A 13,483-nucleotide genomic window follows, 5' to 3' on the forward strand; every position below is an offset into this window, starting at 1 on the left:
AGCCAGGCATGTTCAGGGGTGACTGTAATCCCAGCTACTTGGGAGTCTGAGGCAGGAGAATTGCTTGAACCCAGGAGCAGTAGTGAGCCAAGACCGTATCACTGCACTCCAGCCTGGGCAACAAGAGCGAGACTCCATCTCAAAAAAATAAATAAATAAGTAAACACACACACACACACACACACACATATATATATAAATATTTATATGAAAATATTTTATTTTTATAAATACATGAAAATATTTTTTCATGCTATAAAAATATTGTAGGATTTTCGTGTTAAAACTGTGATTCTCACTGCGGATAGTTCTGTCTCCTGTGGGATATCGAGCAATGACAGGTTTGGCTGTCACATTGAAGAGGGTGAGTAGAGAACAGGGAAGCTGATAAACACTAGCACAGTGCACAGGACAGACCCCACCACAATAAATAATCTGGCCCCGAGTTTCATTAGTGCTGGGATTGAGAAATTTTGAGTTAATGAGTATCTGTATTTTTAATATTCACATCTGCTTCTGGATTACCTCCCCAAGATCTTGTAACACTTTATGCTTCTGCCGACAAAACTAAAGAGTCCCCGTTTGCTACCTGTTTAAAAGTTCCAGCCTCACTCAGTGTGGCAGCTGCTCTTCAGGTTTTTTTCCAGGCTGACGGGTGTGATAGAGATTCTTGCATTAAACCATTACTGGGTTTGAGCAAAGATTCATATATGTGATCACCATTTTGATTTGTTTATGATTATATCTCCATTTTTCTACAGCTATCACCATTTCAAATGATTTCTACAGAGTATTGCTTCTTCATTGACATTTGAGGAAATACTTTTCAGCACAAAAAGCTGTAAATTTCATTTACCTAAATATACGTCTATATTCTTCTGTTTCTTGCCTTAGCATGCTTTGCATACACATAGATTTTATATGTAGTTTTCTAGATGTTCAGCTAACATATATTATTTACATTATAAGGTGTTTAAATCCACCAATTTTTTGTAAAAGATGAGACAGGGGACAAAATTCGTTGTCTTCCAGGTAGATAACCAGTTATGGCAGCTTTTGTTCCACAATCCAGCATTTTCCAATTAAATTGCAATATAACCTTCTCATATAGTAAATCTCCATATGTACTAATACTTAATTCCCAATTCATTCAATAACAAATGAGTATCTGCCATGTGCCAGAACATTCTAGCGACACTGTATGTTATATAATTTATTGTCTAGGTCTTTGTCAATTAAATAATTAGTCCCTTTTGATACCATTAAGTTATTATTTTATATCTTCTTTCGGTTAATTTTTAATGTCTTCTTCAAATTCGCTTAAGATAGTGTTTTTTGTTTTTGTTTTTTGTTTCTTGTTTGTTTTGTTTTTGAAATGGAGTCTCTCTCTGTCACCCAGGCTGGAGTGCAGTGGTGCGATCACAGCTCATTGAAACCTCCACCTCCTGGGTTCAAGCGATTATCCTGCCTCAGCCTCCCGAGTGGCTGGGACAACAGGTGCCCACCACCACAACCGGCTAATTTTTTGTGTGTGTTTTTAGTAGAGACGGGGTTTCACCATGTTAACCAGGATGGTGTCGATCTCCTGACCTCGTAACTCGTGTACCTCGGCCTCCCAAAGTGCTGGGATTATAGGCCTGAGCCACCGCGGCTGGCCAAGATAGTGTTTTTAATTTACTGTATTTTTTTTCTGGCTTTATTCCACTGATTCTTTTTATTTCATAACTTCCCCCTGCTTTAAATTTTTTGTATATTACACACACATATTCATATACGTAAGTGAAAAAAACAGAGCAGGTGAAGTTCCCGCTAATTTGAATCTTTTGATATAATGATGAAGAGAGAGTTCAGTGTAATAGACCAGGCACGGTGGCTGACACCTGTAATCCCAGCACTTTGAGAGGCCAAGGCAAATGGATCACCTGAGGTCAGGAGTTTGAGACCAGACTGGCCAACATAGTGAAACCCCATCTCTACCAAAAATACAAAAAAAAAGGAGCCAGGCATGTTGGTGCATGCCTGTAATCCCAGCTACTCGGGAGGCTGAGGCAGGAGAATCCCAGCTACTTCCGGGAGGCGGAGGTTGCAGTGAGCTGAGATCAGGCCACTGCACTCCAGACTCAGTCTCAAAAAAAACAAAAACGTCAATGTAATAAACGTATGTATGATGTAATGCCCTCAAGGGTGAATTCTATGCATGATTTTATTCAGTGCAAAAGGATTAAATCACCCTGGAGTGTGCAGGATTCTTTAGAGAATGGTTTAGAGAGGCCTTTCCATGTTGGATGAGGATAAGAACCAGGACTACAGTATGCCCGTTAGATTTGTCCGAAAGAGTTAAAAATCCAAAGACCAGCAACAAAGAAAAGATGCCACATGAGAAAAATGAGAAGAGGACTGTCTCATCTGCTGTTGAATGATATAAAAACCAATTGGTCAAATAAACACAGAATCGGCACAAGAAAAGCTAGTTTTCTGTTAAAAATGCTACAATTTTGGTTTCCTTGTATATTTCCTTTTCGACTTCTTGCTTTATTTCATTTTCTCAGTCTTTCTGTTGGGGTTCTCCATCTGTAAGTGTTTTGACAAAGAAAATCTAATATAACATTTGTCTTTTGGTGAATTTATCTTTGTCTTTTATTATTTTTGCTGGGCACCAAGGGAACCTAACAGGAGTTGGAAAGACTCCAAAACTAAGAAAGCTTTTTCTTACATCTGTTTTCCCCCATTCAAGTCCTGTTAGTTCTTGACTTCCTCTCCTATTGGTTAGATTTCGTGTATTTCTTTAAACACAAGGCAGAAAATGGCCATCCCAAAATGGAGCTTTGAGTTCACATATGCATGGGAAGTTTCCAAAGTGAAATGTGTAGGTGCCGTTTCTGTACCCTTCAGGGAGAGGTAATTTGATATTCACAGCTTTCCTGCTCACCATTCCTTTCCAATAGCACGACTGGGATGGAAGAACATGGGAATAACATGATCCTCTAAGCCATGGTGTGCTGCACGTGTGTCTGTGTACTGTGTGTGCATGCCTTTAGGATGAGACCAGGTTTAAGAAAAAGCAACCTGGTTTTTATATATATATATTTTTTTTTTTTTTTTTTTTTTTTTTTTAGATGGAGTTTTGCTCTTGTCATCCAGGCTGGGGTACAATGGTGTGATCTCGGCTCACCACAACCTCCGCCTCCTGGGTTCAAGCTGTTCTCCTGCCTCAGCCTCCCGAGTAGCTGAGATTACAGGCGTGTGCCACCATGCTCAGCTAATTTTATGTTTTTAGCAGAGACAGGGTTTCACCATGTTGGTCAGGCTAGTCTCGAACTCGTGACCTCAAGTGATCCACCCACCCCGGCCTCCCAAAGGGCTGGGATTACAGACGTGAGCCACTGCGCCCAGCCCAGTCTCTATATTCTAAAACATAAGTCGTAATATAAAGGCCAGAACTCAAGACAACAGAGAGAAATAAAGAGAATATGCATTGCAATTCATGGGACACCTTTGCGAGCATATTAATAGAGTGCAAATGCAACATCTGGACTGAGGGGCTCCTTCTGTCTTCATTTTCAGCAGCTACAAGGCCACCTTATTCCTCAACATCTTCTGACGCCATCTCTCATCCCTCTCCTCATGTTCATTCGCCTGTCACACTGGCTTCCTCATTGGCTTCAAACATGGGAAAGAAGCACATTCCTCAGGATCTTTCATTGAGCCTCCCTTCTGTCTTACACACACTTCTGCAGGGAACACGTTGACTCTGCCGTGTCTTCATTATGGTCACTGTTGAGTTGTCGCCTCATCTGCTGGTCTTCCATGAATACCCAGTTAACATAATGCTCTCTCTTTGAGACCAGCCTGGCTAGCATGGCAAAACCCAGTCTCTACTCAAAATATGAAAATTAGCTGGGGACGGTGCACACCTGTAATCCCAGCAACTAGGGAGGTTGAGGCAGGAGAATTGCTTGAACCTGGGAGGTGGAGGTTGCAGTGAGCCAAGATTGTGCCACTGCACTCTAGCCTGAGTGACAGAGCAAGATTCCATCTCAATAATAATAATAATGCTCCTTCGATACTTTTTTTCTTAGCATCTTTCTTCCTCACCATAGAATTTGTTGCCATGTGACATAATACATGGCATTTAAATTTTTTTCTTGTATTGTCTCTCGGTCATTAGACTGTAGAGACTTTTGTTACATAACACCACATACTCATTTACTGGACAGTGCCTGAAACGCGTCAAAATTCACTTTATATTCCTCAAATGCATGGAAGATTTTCTCATCAATACTGTAGAGTACATGCCTCCAGGGAAAGGCTGAGAGTGGGACAGGAATTCCTAATCCAAGATGGCAAGAGGATCCCCTAATTGGGACCAGATTCACATAGAAAATACTACAATTAACTTCTTGCAGAATGGAGGTTACCAGAGGTTGGGGGTGTTGGGAGGGTGGGTTGGGGACATGTTGATCAGAGGATATAAAATTACAGTTAGACAGGAAGACTGAATTCTTGTAGAATGGAGATTATCAGAGGATGGGAGGGTTGTTGAGGAGGGCTGGGGAAATGTTGGCCAAAGGATACAAAATTAAGCTAGAAAAAAGGATGATGTTCAAGAGATCTATTGTACAGCATGGTGCTAATGGTAATATAATCATATACATAAACCAATAATGGTAATATATTATAGTTAATAGTAATATATTGTATTTTTGAAAAATGCATGGGGGGTGGATGTTAAGTGTTCTGATCATACATGATGACTATGTAAGATGATTGCAGGCCGGACCTGGTGATCACACCTGTAATCCCAGCACTTTGGGAGGCCGAGGCAGGCAGATCACCTGAGGTCAGGAGTTCAAGACCAGCCTGACCAACACGGAGAAACCCTATCTCTACTAAAAATACAAAAAATACAAAAAATAAAAACAGCTGGGCATGGTGGTGCATGCCTGTAATCCCAGTTATTAGGGAGGCTGAGGCAGGACAATTGCTTAAACCCAGGAGGCGGAGGTGGTAGTGAGCCGAGCACTCCAGCCTGGTGACAGAGCAAGACTATCAAAAAAAAAAAAAAAAAAAGGAAGGAAGAAAGGAGAGAGAGAGAAAAAGAAAGAAGAAAAGAAAGAAAGAAGGAAAGAAAGAAAGAAAAAGAAAGAAAGGAAGGAAGGAAAAAAAGAAAGAGAAAGAAAGAAAGAGAAGAAGAAAAAGGAAGGAAGGAAGGACAAAAGAAAGAAAGAAGGAAAGAAAGAGAAAAAAAGAGAAAAGAAAAAGGAAAGAAAGAAGGAAAGAAAGAGAAAGAAAGAAAGAAAAAGAAAGAAAGAAAGAAAGAAAGAAAAAGAAAAAGAAAGAAAGAAAGAAAGAAAGAAAGAAAGAAAGAAAGAAAGAAAGAAGGAAAGAAAGAAAGAAAAAGAAAAAGAAAGAAAGAAAGAAAGAAAAAGAAAGGAAAGAAAGGAAGGAAAGAAGAAATGATCGCTGGCTAGATTTTAGCCATTCCACAGTGTAAACATACTTCAAATATCATGGTGTACACAATAAAGACACAGTATTTATCTGTCAAAATAAAAGTAAATCAACTTTTAAAAGTAAAAGATAATACCTTCTTCACCGTGGGATATACAATATATATAACAGCATTTCTGCTGGGTTTGTAGTGCGCGTGTGTGTCATGTTATTTTCTCCTTTTGGTAGAAATGTCAACCAGATGAAAGCAAAGAATGATACACAGATTTCAGAATTTCTTCTCCTGGGACTTTCAGAGGAACCAGAATTGCAGCCCTTCCTCTTTGGGCTGTTCTTGCCCATGTACCTGGTCACCATGCTGGGGAACCTGCTCATCATCCTGGCCACAATCTCAGACTCCCACCTCCACACCCCCATGTACTTCTTCCTCTCCAACCTGTCCTTCGTAGACGTCTGTTTTGTGTCCACCACTGTCCCGAAGATGCTGGTGAACATCCAGACACAGAACAAAGTCATCACCTATGCAGGCTGCATCACCCAGATGTGCTTTTTCATATTCTTTGCAGGATTGGACATCTTTATGCTGACCGTGATGGCCTATGACAGGTTTGTGGCCATCTGTCACCCCCTGCACTACACGGTCACCATGAACCCCAGGCTCTGTGGGCTGCTGGTTCTGGCGTCCTGGATCATGAGTGCCCTGAATTCTTCGTTGCAAAGCTTAATGGTATTGCACCTTTCCTTCTGCACAGACTTGGAAATTCCCCATTTTTTCTGTGAACTTAATCAGGTCATCCACCTTACCTGTTCTGACACCTTTCTTAATGATATGGTGATGTATTTGTCAGCTGTGCTGCTGGGTGGGGGATGTCTCATTGGGATCCTTTACTCTTACTCTAAGATCGTCTCCTCCATATGTGGAATCTCATCAGCTCAGGGGAAGTACAAGGCATTTTCCACCTGTGCATCTCACCTCTCGGTTGTCTCCTTATTTTATTGTACAATCCTAGGTGTGTACCTTAGTTCTGCTGCAACCCACAACTCACACTCAAGTGCTGCAGCCTCAGTGATGTACACTGTGGTTACCCCCATGCTCAACCCCTTCATCTACAGTCTGAGGAATAAAGACATAAAGGGGGCTCTGACACAATTCTTCAGAGGGAAAACAATAAAAGGGCTGTTTTCCAAGAAGGGCCTGTAATGCCACAACTCTAAGCCCCAGACCCAGAAACTGTGATTTATTAGTCAGATGGTGGAAGTAGAAATGGCTCCTTCTGTTAATTTCTTGGAGTTTCAGATTCCATGATCTTAACTGCTTTATAAAACGTATGCATTTTCTTTAAGAAGCTTTCAGCTCTCAGATAGTCAACCATTTTCTCCTTTGTCATTTTCCTACTTTCCCAAAGTTATTCCCAGACTAAGGTCAGAAACAAGGTGGAGATTCCTGTTAGTCTCATGCAGTGGTGAGTTGCATTCACACAAAGAACCAAGAATGGTGACTATAAAAATTATTAATATACTCTTATTGTGGATGAATAGCTGAGACCACAGTTTTCTACATTCATGTCTGTCATTTCTTTCTCTATCACTGCCTTAACTGCTCCTCCTCACAATGTAAAAGTTTAATATACTAGAGTGTTTATAGCCAGTAGTGGCATTTTATCCTCTGCATTAAGATCATGTTCTCTAGATGCAAATCAAAACCACAATGATATATCATCTCACACCAGTTAGAATGGCGATCGTTAAAAAGTCAGGAAACAACAGGTGCTGGAGAGGATGTGGGGAAATAGGAACACTTTTACACTGTTAGTGGGACTGTAAACTAATTCAACCATTGTGGAAGACAGTGTGGTGATTCCTCAAGGATCTAGAACTAGAAATGCCATCTGACCCAGCCATCCCATTGCTGTGTATATACCCAAAGGATTATAAATCATGCTGCTATAAAGACACATGCACATGTATGTTTATTACGGCACTATTCACAATAGCAAAGACTTGGAACCAACCCTAATGTCCATCAATGATAGACTGGATTAAGAAAATGTGGCCCATATATGCCATGGAATACTATACAACCATAAAAAAGGATGAGTTCGTGTCCTTTGTAGGGACATGGATGCAGCTGGAAACCATCATTCTGAGCAAACTAACATGGGAACAGAAAACCAAACACCACATGTTCTCACTCATAGGTGGGAATTGAACAATGAGAACACATGGACACAGGGTGGGGAACATCACACACCGGGGCCTGTCATGGGGTGGGAAGACGGGGGAGGGATAGCATTAGGAGATATACCTAATGTAAATGATGAGTTAATGGGTGCAGCACACCAACTAGGCACATGTATACATATGTAATGAACCTGCAGGTTGTGCACATGTACTCTAGAACTTAAAGTAATGTGAGGAAAAGAAAGAGATCAGACTGTTCCTGTGTCTACGTAGAAAGAAGTAGACATAAGAGACTCCATTTTGTTCTGTACCAAGAAAAATTCTTCTGCCTTGAGATGCTGTTAATCTGTAACCCTAGCCCCAACCCTATGCTTGCAGAGACATGTGCTGTGTCGACTCAAGGTTTAATAGATTTAGGGCTGTGCAGGATGCACTTTGTTAAAAAAAGTACTTGAAGGCAGTGTGCTCGTTAAAAGTCATCGCCATTCTCTAATCTCAAGTACCCAGGGACACAATGCACTGCCGCTGCAGGGACCTCTGCCCAGGAAAGCCAGGTATTGTCCAAGGTTTCTCCCCATGTGATAGCCTGAGATACAGCCTCATGGGAAGGGAAAGACTTGACCGTCCCCCAGCCCGACACCCATAAAGGGTCTGTGCTGAGGAGGATTAGTGAAAGAGGAAGGCCTCTCTGCAGTTGAGATAAGAGGAAGGCATCTGTCTCCTGCTCATCCCTGGGAATAGGATGTCTCCGCGTAAAACCCGATTGTATGTTCTATTTACTGAGATAGGAGAAAACCGCCTTAGGGCTGGAGGTGAGACATGCTGGTGGCAATACTGCTCTTTAATGCACCGAGATGTTTGTGTACGTGCACATCAAAGCAGAGCACCTTTTCTTAAACTTATTTATGACACAGAGATCTTTGTTCACATGTTTTCCTGCTGACCCTCTCCCCACCATTACCCTATAGTCCTGCCACATCCACCTTTCCAAGATGGTAGAGATAGTGATCAACAAATACTGAGGAAACTCAGAGACCAGTGCCGGCGCGGGTCCTCCATATGCTGAGTGCCAGTCCCCTGGGCCCACTTTTCTTTCTCTATACTTTTTCTCTGTGTCTTATTTCTTTTCTCAGTCTCTTGTCCCACCCGACGAGAAACACCCACAGGTGTGGAGGGGCTGGCCACTCCTTCAAGTATAATTTTAAAAAAGATACATTAGGAATTTATTATGGTCAAGGATGAATGGCCCTTTTAAAAGGCCTGTAAAATATTCTCTGCCAGGAAAAGACATCTGTGAGGAAAGTAATCTATTGTTAAATAAAATGTTGAAATAAGAAGAAGAAGAAGAAAAAAAAAGATCCTGTTCTCTAGTCATCTCCATGTCCACAATGCCTACTATATTTCTGATTAAAAACAAAGAAGACTCTGTAATCCCAGCACTCAGCATTTTGGGAGGCCGAGGCAGGCAGATCACAAGGTCAAGAGATCGAGACTATCCTGGCCAACATGGTGAAACCCCGTCTCTACTAAAAATAAAAAAATTAACTGGGCATGGTGGCACGTGCCTGTAATCCCTGCTACTCAGGAAGCTGAGGCAGGAGAATCACTTGAACCGGGGAGGCAGAGGTTGCAGTGAGCTGAGATCTTGCCACTGCACTCTAGCCTGGCAACAGAGCAAGACTCTGGAAAACAAACAAAAAAACAAACAAAAACAAAGAAGACAAAAATTGCATATGACATCCTTGTTTGAAGTGTAGTCTAAACACACAAATTAGTGTATGTCAGTTGACTTCATCTGGACTCAGAGGTTATCTTAACTATGATAGAGTAAAATTTTTGGTCATGCATGGACTTATTCTGGAACATTTGGAGTGTGGAATCTTGGTGTCCATGTGTGATGAAGTTTCTTCATTTGAGTGAATCATTTGATGTCATGGTCTATGTAATTTTACTGTATCATCTTCATTCTACCTAAAATTTTCCTGTGCTACCTGCAAATACAACTCTTTCCATTGTACTAACAAATATCTTTCCCTTTAAAAAATTGCATCATAGGCCGGGAGCAGTGGCTCATGCCTGTAATCCCAGCACTTTGGGAGGCCAGGGCAGGTGGATCATGAGGTCAGGAGTTCGAGACCAGCCTGGCCAATATGGTGAAACCCTGTCTCTACTATAAACACAAAAATTAGCGGGGCGTGGTGGCACACGCCTGGAGTCCCAGCTGCTCGGGAGGCTGATGCAAGAGAATCACTTGAACCTGGGAGGCGGAGATTGCAGTGAACTGAGATCATGTCACTGCACTCCAGCCTGGGCAACGGGGCAAGACTCCGATTCCAAAAAACAAAAAAGAAATATTGCGTGATAAACATTAAAGTGAAGATAAGTAAACAATATGGGTGTTTAATTTATCAGCCATTGCTTTATCTCTTTAATACTATAAACTGTCTACAACCCTCATGATCAAAGGAAGACTCACATAAGAGCTTGAATTTCTGCCCAGTATTGCCCCTGGAAATAAAGACTTGTGTGAATCAAGGTCACAACTCACTTCTCCAAAAACATATTTGCCCTTTTGAACAGACAGTTTTCAAAAGAAAACATATATGCAGCCAACAGTCATATGAACAAATTATTATTTTATTTATTTATTTATTTATTTATTTATTTTTTGAGACAGAGTCTGGCTCAGTCACCCAGGCTGGAGTGCAGTGGCCAGATCTCCGCTCACTGCAAGCTCCACCTCCCGGGTTCATGCCATTCTCCTGCCTCAGCCTCCCGAGTAGCTGGGACTACAGACGCCCGCCACCTCGCCCGGCTAGTTTTTTGTATTTTTTAGTAGAGACGGGGTTTCACCGGGTTAGCCAGGATGGTCTCGATCTCCTGACCTTGTGATCCGCCCGTCTCGGCCTCCCAAAGTGCTGGGATTACAGGCCTGAGCCACCGCGCCCGACCTATGAACAAATTATTAACATCACTGATTAGAGAAATACAAATCAAATTCACAATGAGATACCATCTCACACCAGTCAGAATGGCCATAATTAAAAAGTCAAAAAAAAAAAACAGATGCTGGCAAGGTTGTGGAGGAAAATGATCACTTTTACACTGTTGGTGGGAGTGTAAATAAGTTCAGTCACTGTGGAAGACAGTGTGGTGATTCCTCAAAGACCTAAAGACAGAAATATCATTCGGCCCAGCAATCCCATTACTGGGTATATATACAAAGGAATATAAATCCTTCTATTGTAGAGACAGAAGCATGAGTATGTTCATTGCAGCACTGTTCACATTTGAAAAGACATGGAATCAACCTAAATGCCAATCAATGATTGACTGGACTTTTTAAAATATGGTACATATACACCATGCAATACTATGCATCCATAAGAAAGCATGAGATCATGTCCTTTGCAGCAACATGGATGATCCTGGAGGCCGTTATGTGAAGTAAATATAAATATCCATTAACTGTGAACAGCACCTTCAAATATCAGATAAAGCACTAAAAAAAATAAATAAATAAGAGCCAACAGAATATTCTGAATACACTGAATCCAATAAAAAGCTAAAAAAAGATCTAACACCTAAAAAATGAATATTCTGAATATCTTTAGTTATGTTGCTTTGATTATTGTATCAGTAATCTAAAGCTGTGTAACAAAACATCCCCATAATAAATGATTTAATGTCATCCTTTAAAAAAATCATATCTGAGTCTACCATGTGGAAGTTTTCTCATTGGGGATTAGGACATAAATATCCTGGACAGGACAAAAATATTCAGCCATAGGACTATCCAAACCTAGTTAGCTCTTGAATGTTGGGCAGTAAGGACAATTTTTTAAGTCTTATTTTAGGTTCAGGGGTACATGTGCAGGTTTTCTATATAAGCAATTTGTGTGTTGTGAGGGTTTTGTGTACAGAGTATTTTGTCACCTAGTTAATAAGTTTATCCAAACTTTTCCAAATATCTCCTGGAGCACAAACACTCCTGGTTAAAAATCAGTAACCTGGTCAGGCACAGTGGCTCATGCCTGTAATCCCAGCACTTTGGGGGGCCTAAGAGGGTGAATCACCTGAGGTCAGGCATTCAAGACCAGCCTGACCAACATGGCAAAACCCCGTCTCTACTAAAAATAAAAAGATTAGCCAGGCTTGGTGGCATGTGCCTGTAATCCCAGCACTTTGGGGGGCCTAAGAGGGTGAATCACCTGAGGTCAGGAATTCAAGACCAGCCTGACCAACATGGCAAAACCCCGTCTCTACTAAAAATAAAAAGATTAGCCAGGCTTGGTGGCATGTGCCTGTAATCCCAGCTACTCCGGAGGCTATTGCTTGAACCCAGCAGGAGAATTGCTTGAACCCCGGAGCCAGAGGTTGCAGAGAGCCAAGATCGCACCATTGCACTCCAGCCTGGGTGACAAGAGTGAAACTCCGTCTAAAAAAAAAAAAAAAAAAAATCAGTAACCTAGATGTGACAACTGGAAACATCTGGATGGCATTCTGATCAAATACCATCCCTCATTTGGTTCATAACTTTGGGCAGGTCACTAACTCACCTTGACCAACATCCCAAAAATGCAGAAAGAGGCACCTAATAGTTTGACCTCATAGAATGAAGATATAGAAAAATGAGACACATTACATGTGACATTAAATGAGACAAACCACATAAGACTCTAACTTATTCCATGATGTCTACAAAGGTTTAAGTATATCTCTTACAATTACCAAATATTTTCTAAATGAAGGACTAAATGATAAGTTGTACATTGACGCTTTTGTGTTTCCAAGCATGAAACCCCTCATGGCTTTGGCAAAAGCATCAGGAAGCCAAGGACTATAGTAAACACCCATGACTTTATGACAAATAAACACAGTTCTTTCCGTTTTGATGAGGAAAGAGCAATGGTCTGGAGATGTCAACAGCTGTGTTCCAAACACAAGGCAATGATTGGAATATCCAAGGGACCTAGTAAAGACCAGGTACTCAGCCTTACACTTTGGATAACATTTTAATTGAGGGCTGTGGAAAGGTGCAATGGCACTTAGACGTCTGGCAGGCACAGAGTTCAGAGAGAAGGAGTAATGAAGACCGGATTCACATGACTTCTAACTTGATTCTCTTGGGAACAGAGAATGAGCAGGCAATTGTTCTTTCTTTCCACATCAGTGTTCCACAGGGAAATCAGGGGCTCCAGGCTTAGAGTAACAACTGGGAAATATATCTTGCTATCTTTGATATTAGGAGCTGTAAATATTTCATTTGCTGTTGTCCCTGGGACTAGACAACCCTGGGCTGGATGGGATGTGGTTGATTCTTTTGTAGTCCTAAGTCTGGCTCTGAGACTGACGCTTAACTCTGTCCATCTGCCTGTGTGGAGACAGAGCTTTAGTCTCCATCACGAACTACCCAGGGAGGAATTTAAACTTCCACACAGAGACCTTCATCTCTGAGACCCCATACGGGTGAGTCTGAGACCCCAGAAAGTATTGCAGGAAATATTCAAAGGGAATGGAAACCGATAATGTTTACCTGAGGTCACCTAGTATCAAGCCAGGTGAGAAATTCATGTGTGTTTTTGTTTGCCTGGTTGACTTATTTGTAATTCATTGTTATGAATTATATGTTAAACATATCATATGTTAAAATGTGTCTGTAAGACTCAGCAATGCAGGGATTGTTGTTGACATTAATTGAGTGATTTGGAAGTTCAATTGGATGAGACTGAAGAAAGGATGGAAGACATAAAGTGGTTCCAGTAAAGTTAGAATCCAGGAGTTTGGCAGTTCAAGAAGTAGGAAAGGGGCTGGGCGTGGTGGCTCACACCTGTAATCCCAGCACTTTGGG

The 13,483-nt window shown here is 41.4% G+C and overlaps 1 protein-coding gene across 1 annotated transcript; it reads left to right on the forward strand.

The window, feature by feature from the left end:
- The first annotated feature begins 5,690 nt into the window (after positions 1-5,690).
- Positions 5,691-6,717, forward strand: LOC105540081 (olfactory receptor 7A10-like). Its single transcript, XM_011980566.1, has one exon. The coding sequence runs from the start codon at positions 5,693-5,695 to the stop codon at positions 6,650-6,652; it is 960 nt and encodes a 319-aa protein (XP_011835956.1). The 5' UTR covers positions 5,691-5,692; the 3' UTR covers positions 6,653-6,717.
- The last annotated feature ends 6,766 nt before the right edge of the window (positions 6,718-13,483 follow it).

The sequence above is a fragment of the Mandrillus leucophaeus genome, unplaced genomic scaffold (genome assembly GCF_000951045.1).
Source record: "Mandrillus leucophaeus isolate KB7577 unplaced genomic scaffold, Mleu.le_1.0 Scaffold215, whole genome shotgun sequence".
NCBI classification, from domain to species: Eukaryota; Metazoa; Chordata; class Mammalia; order Primates; family Cercopithecidae; genus Mandrillus; species Mandrillus leucophaeus.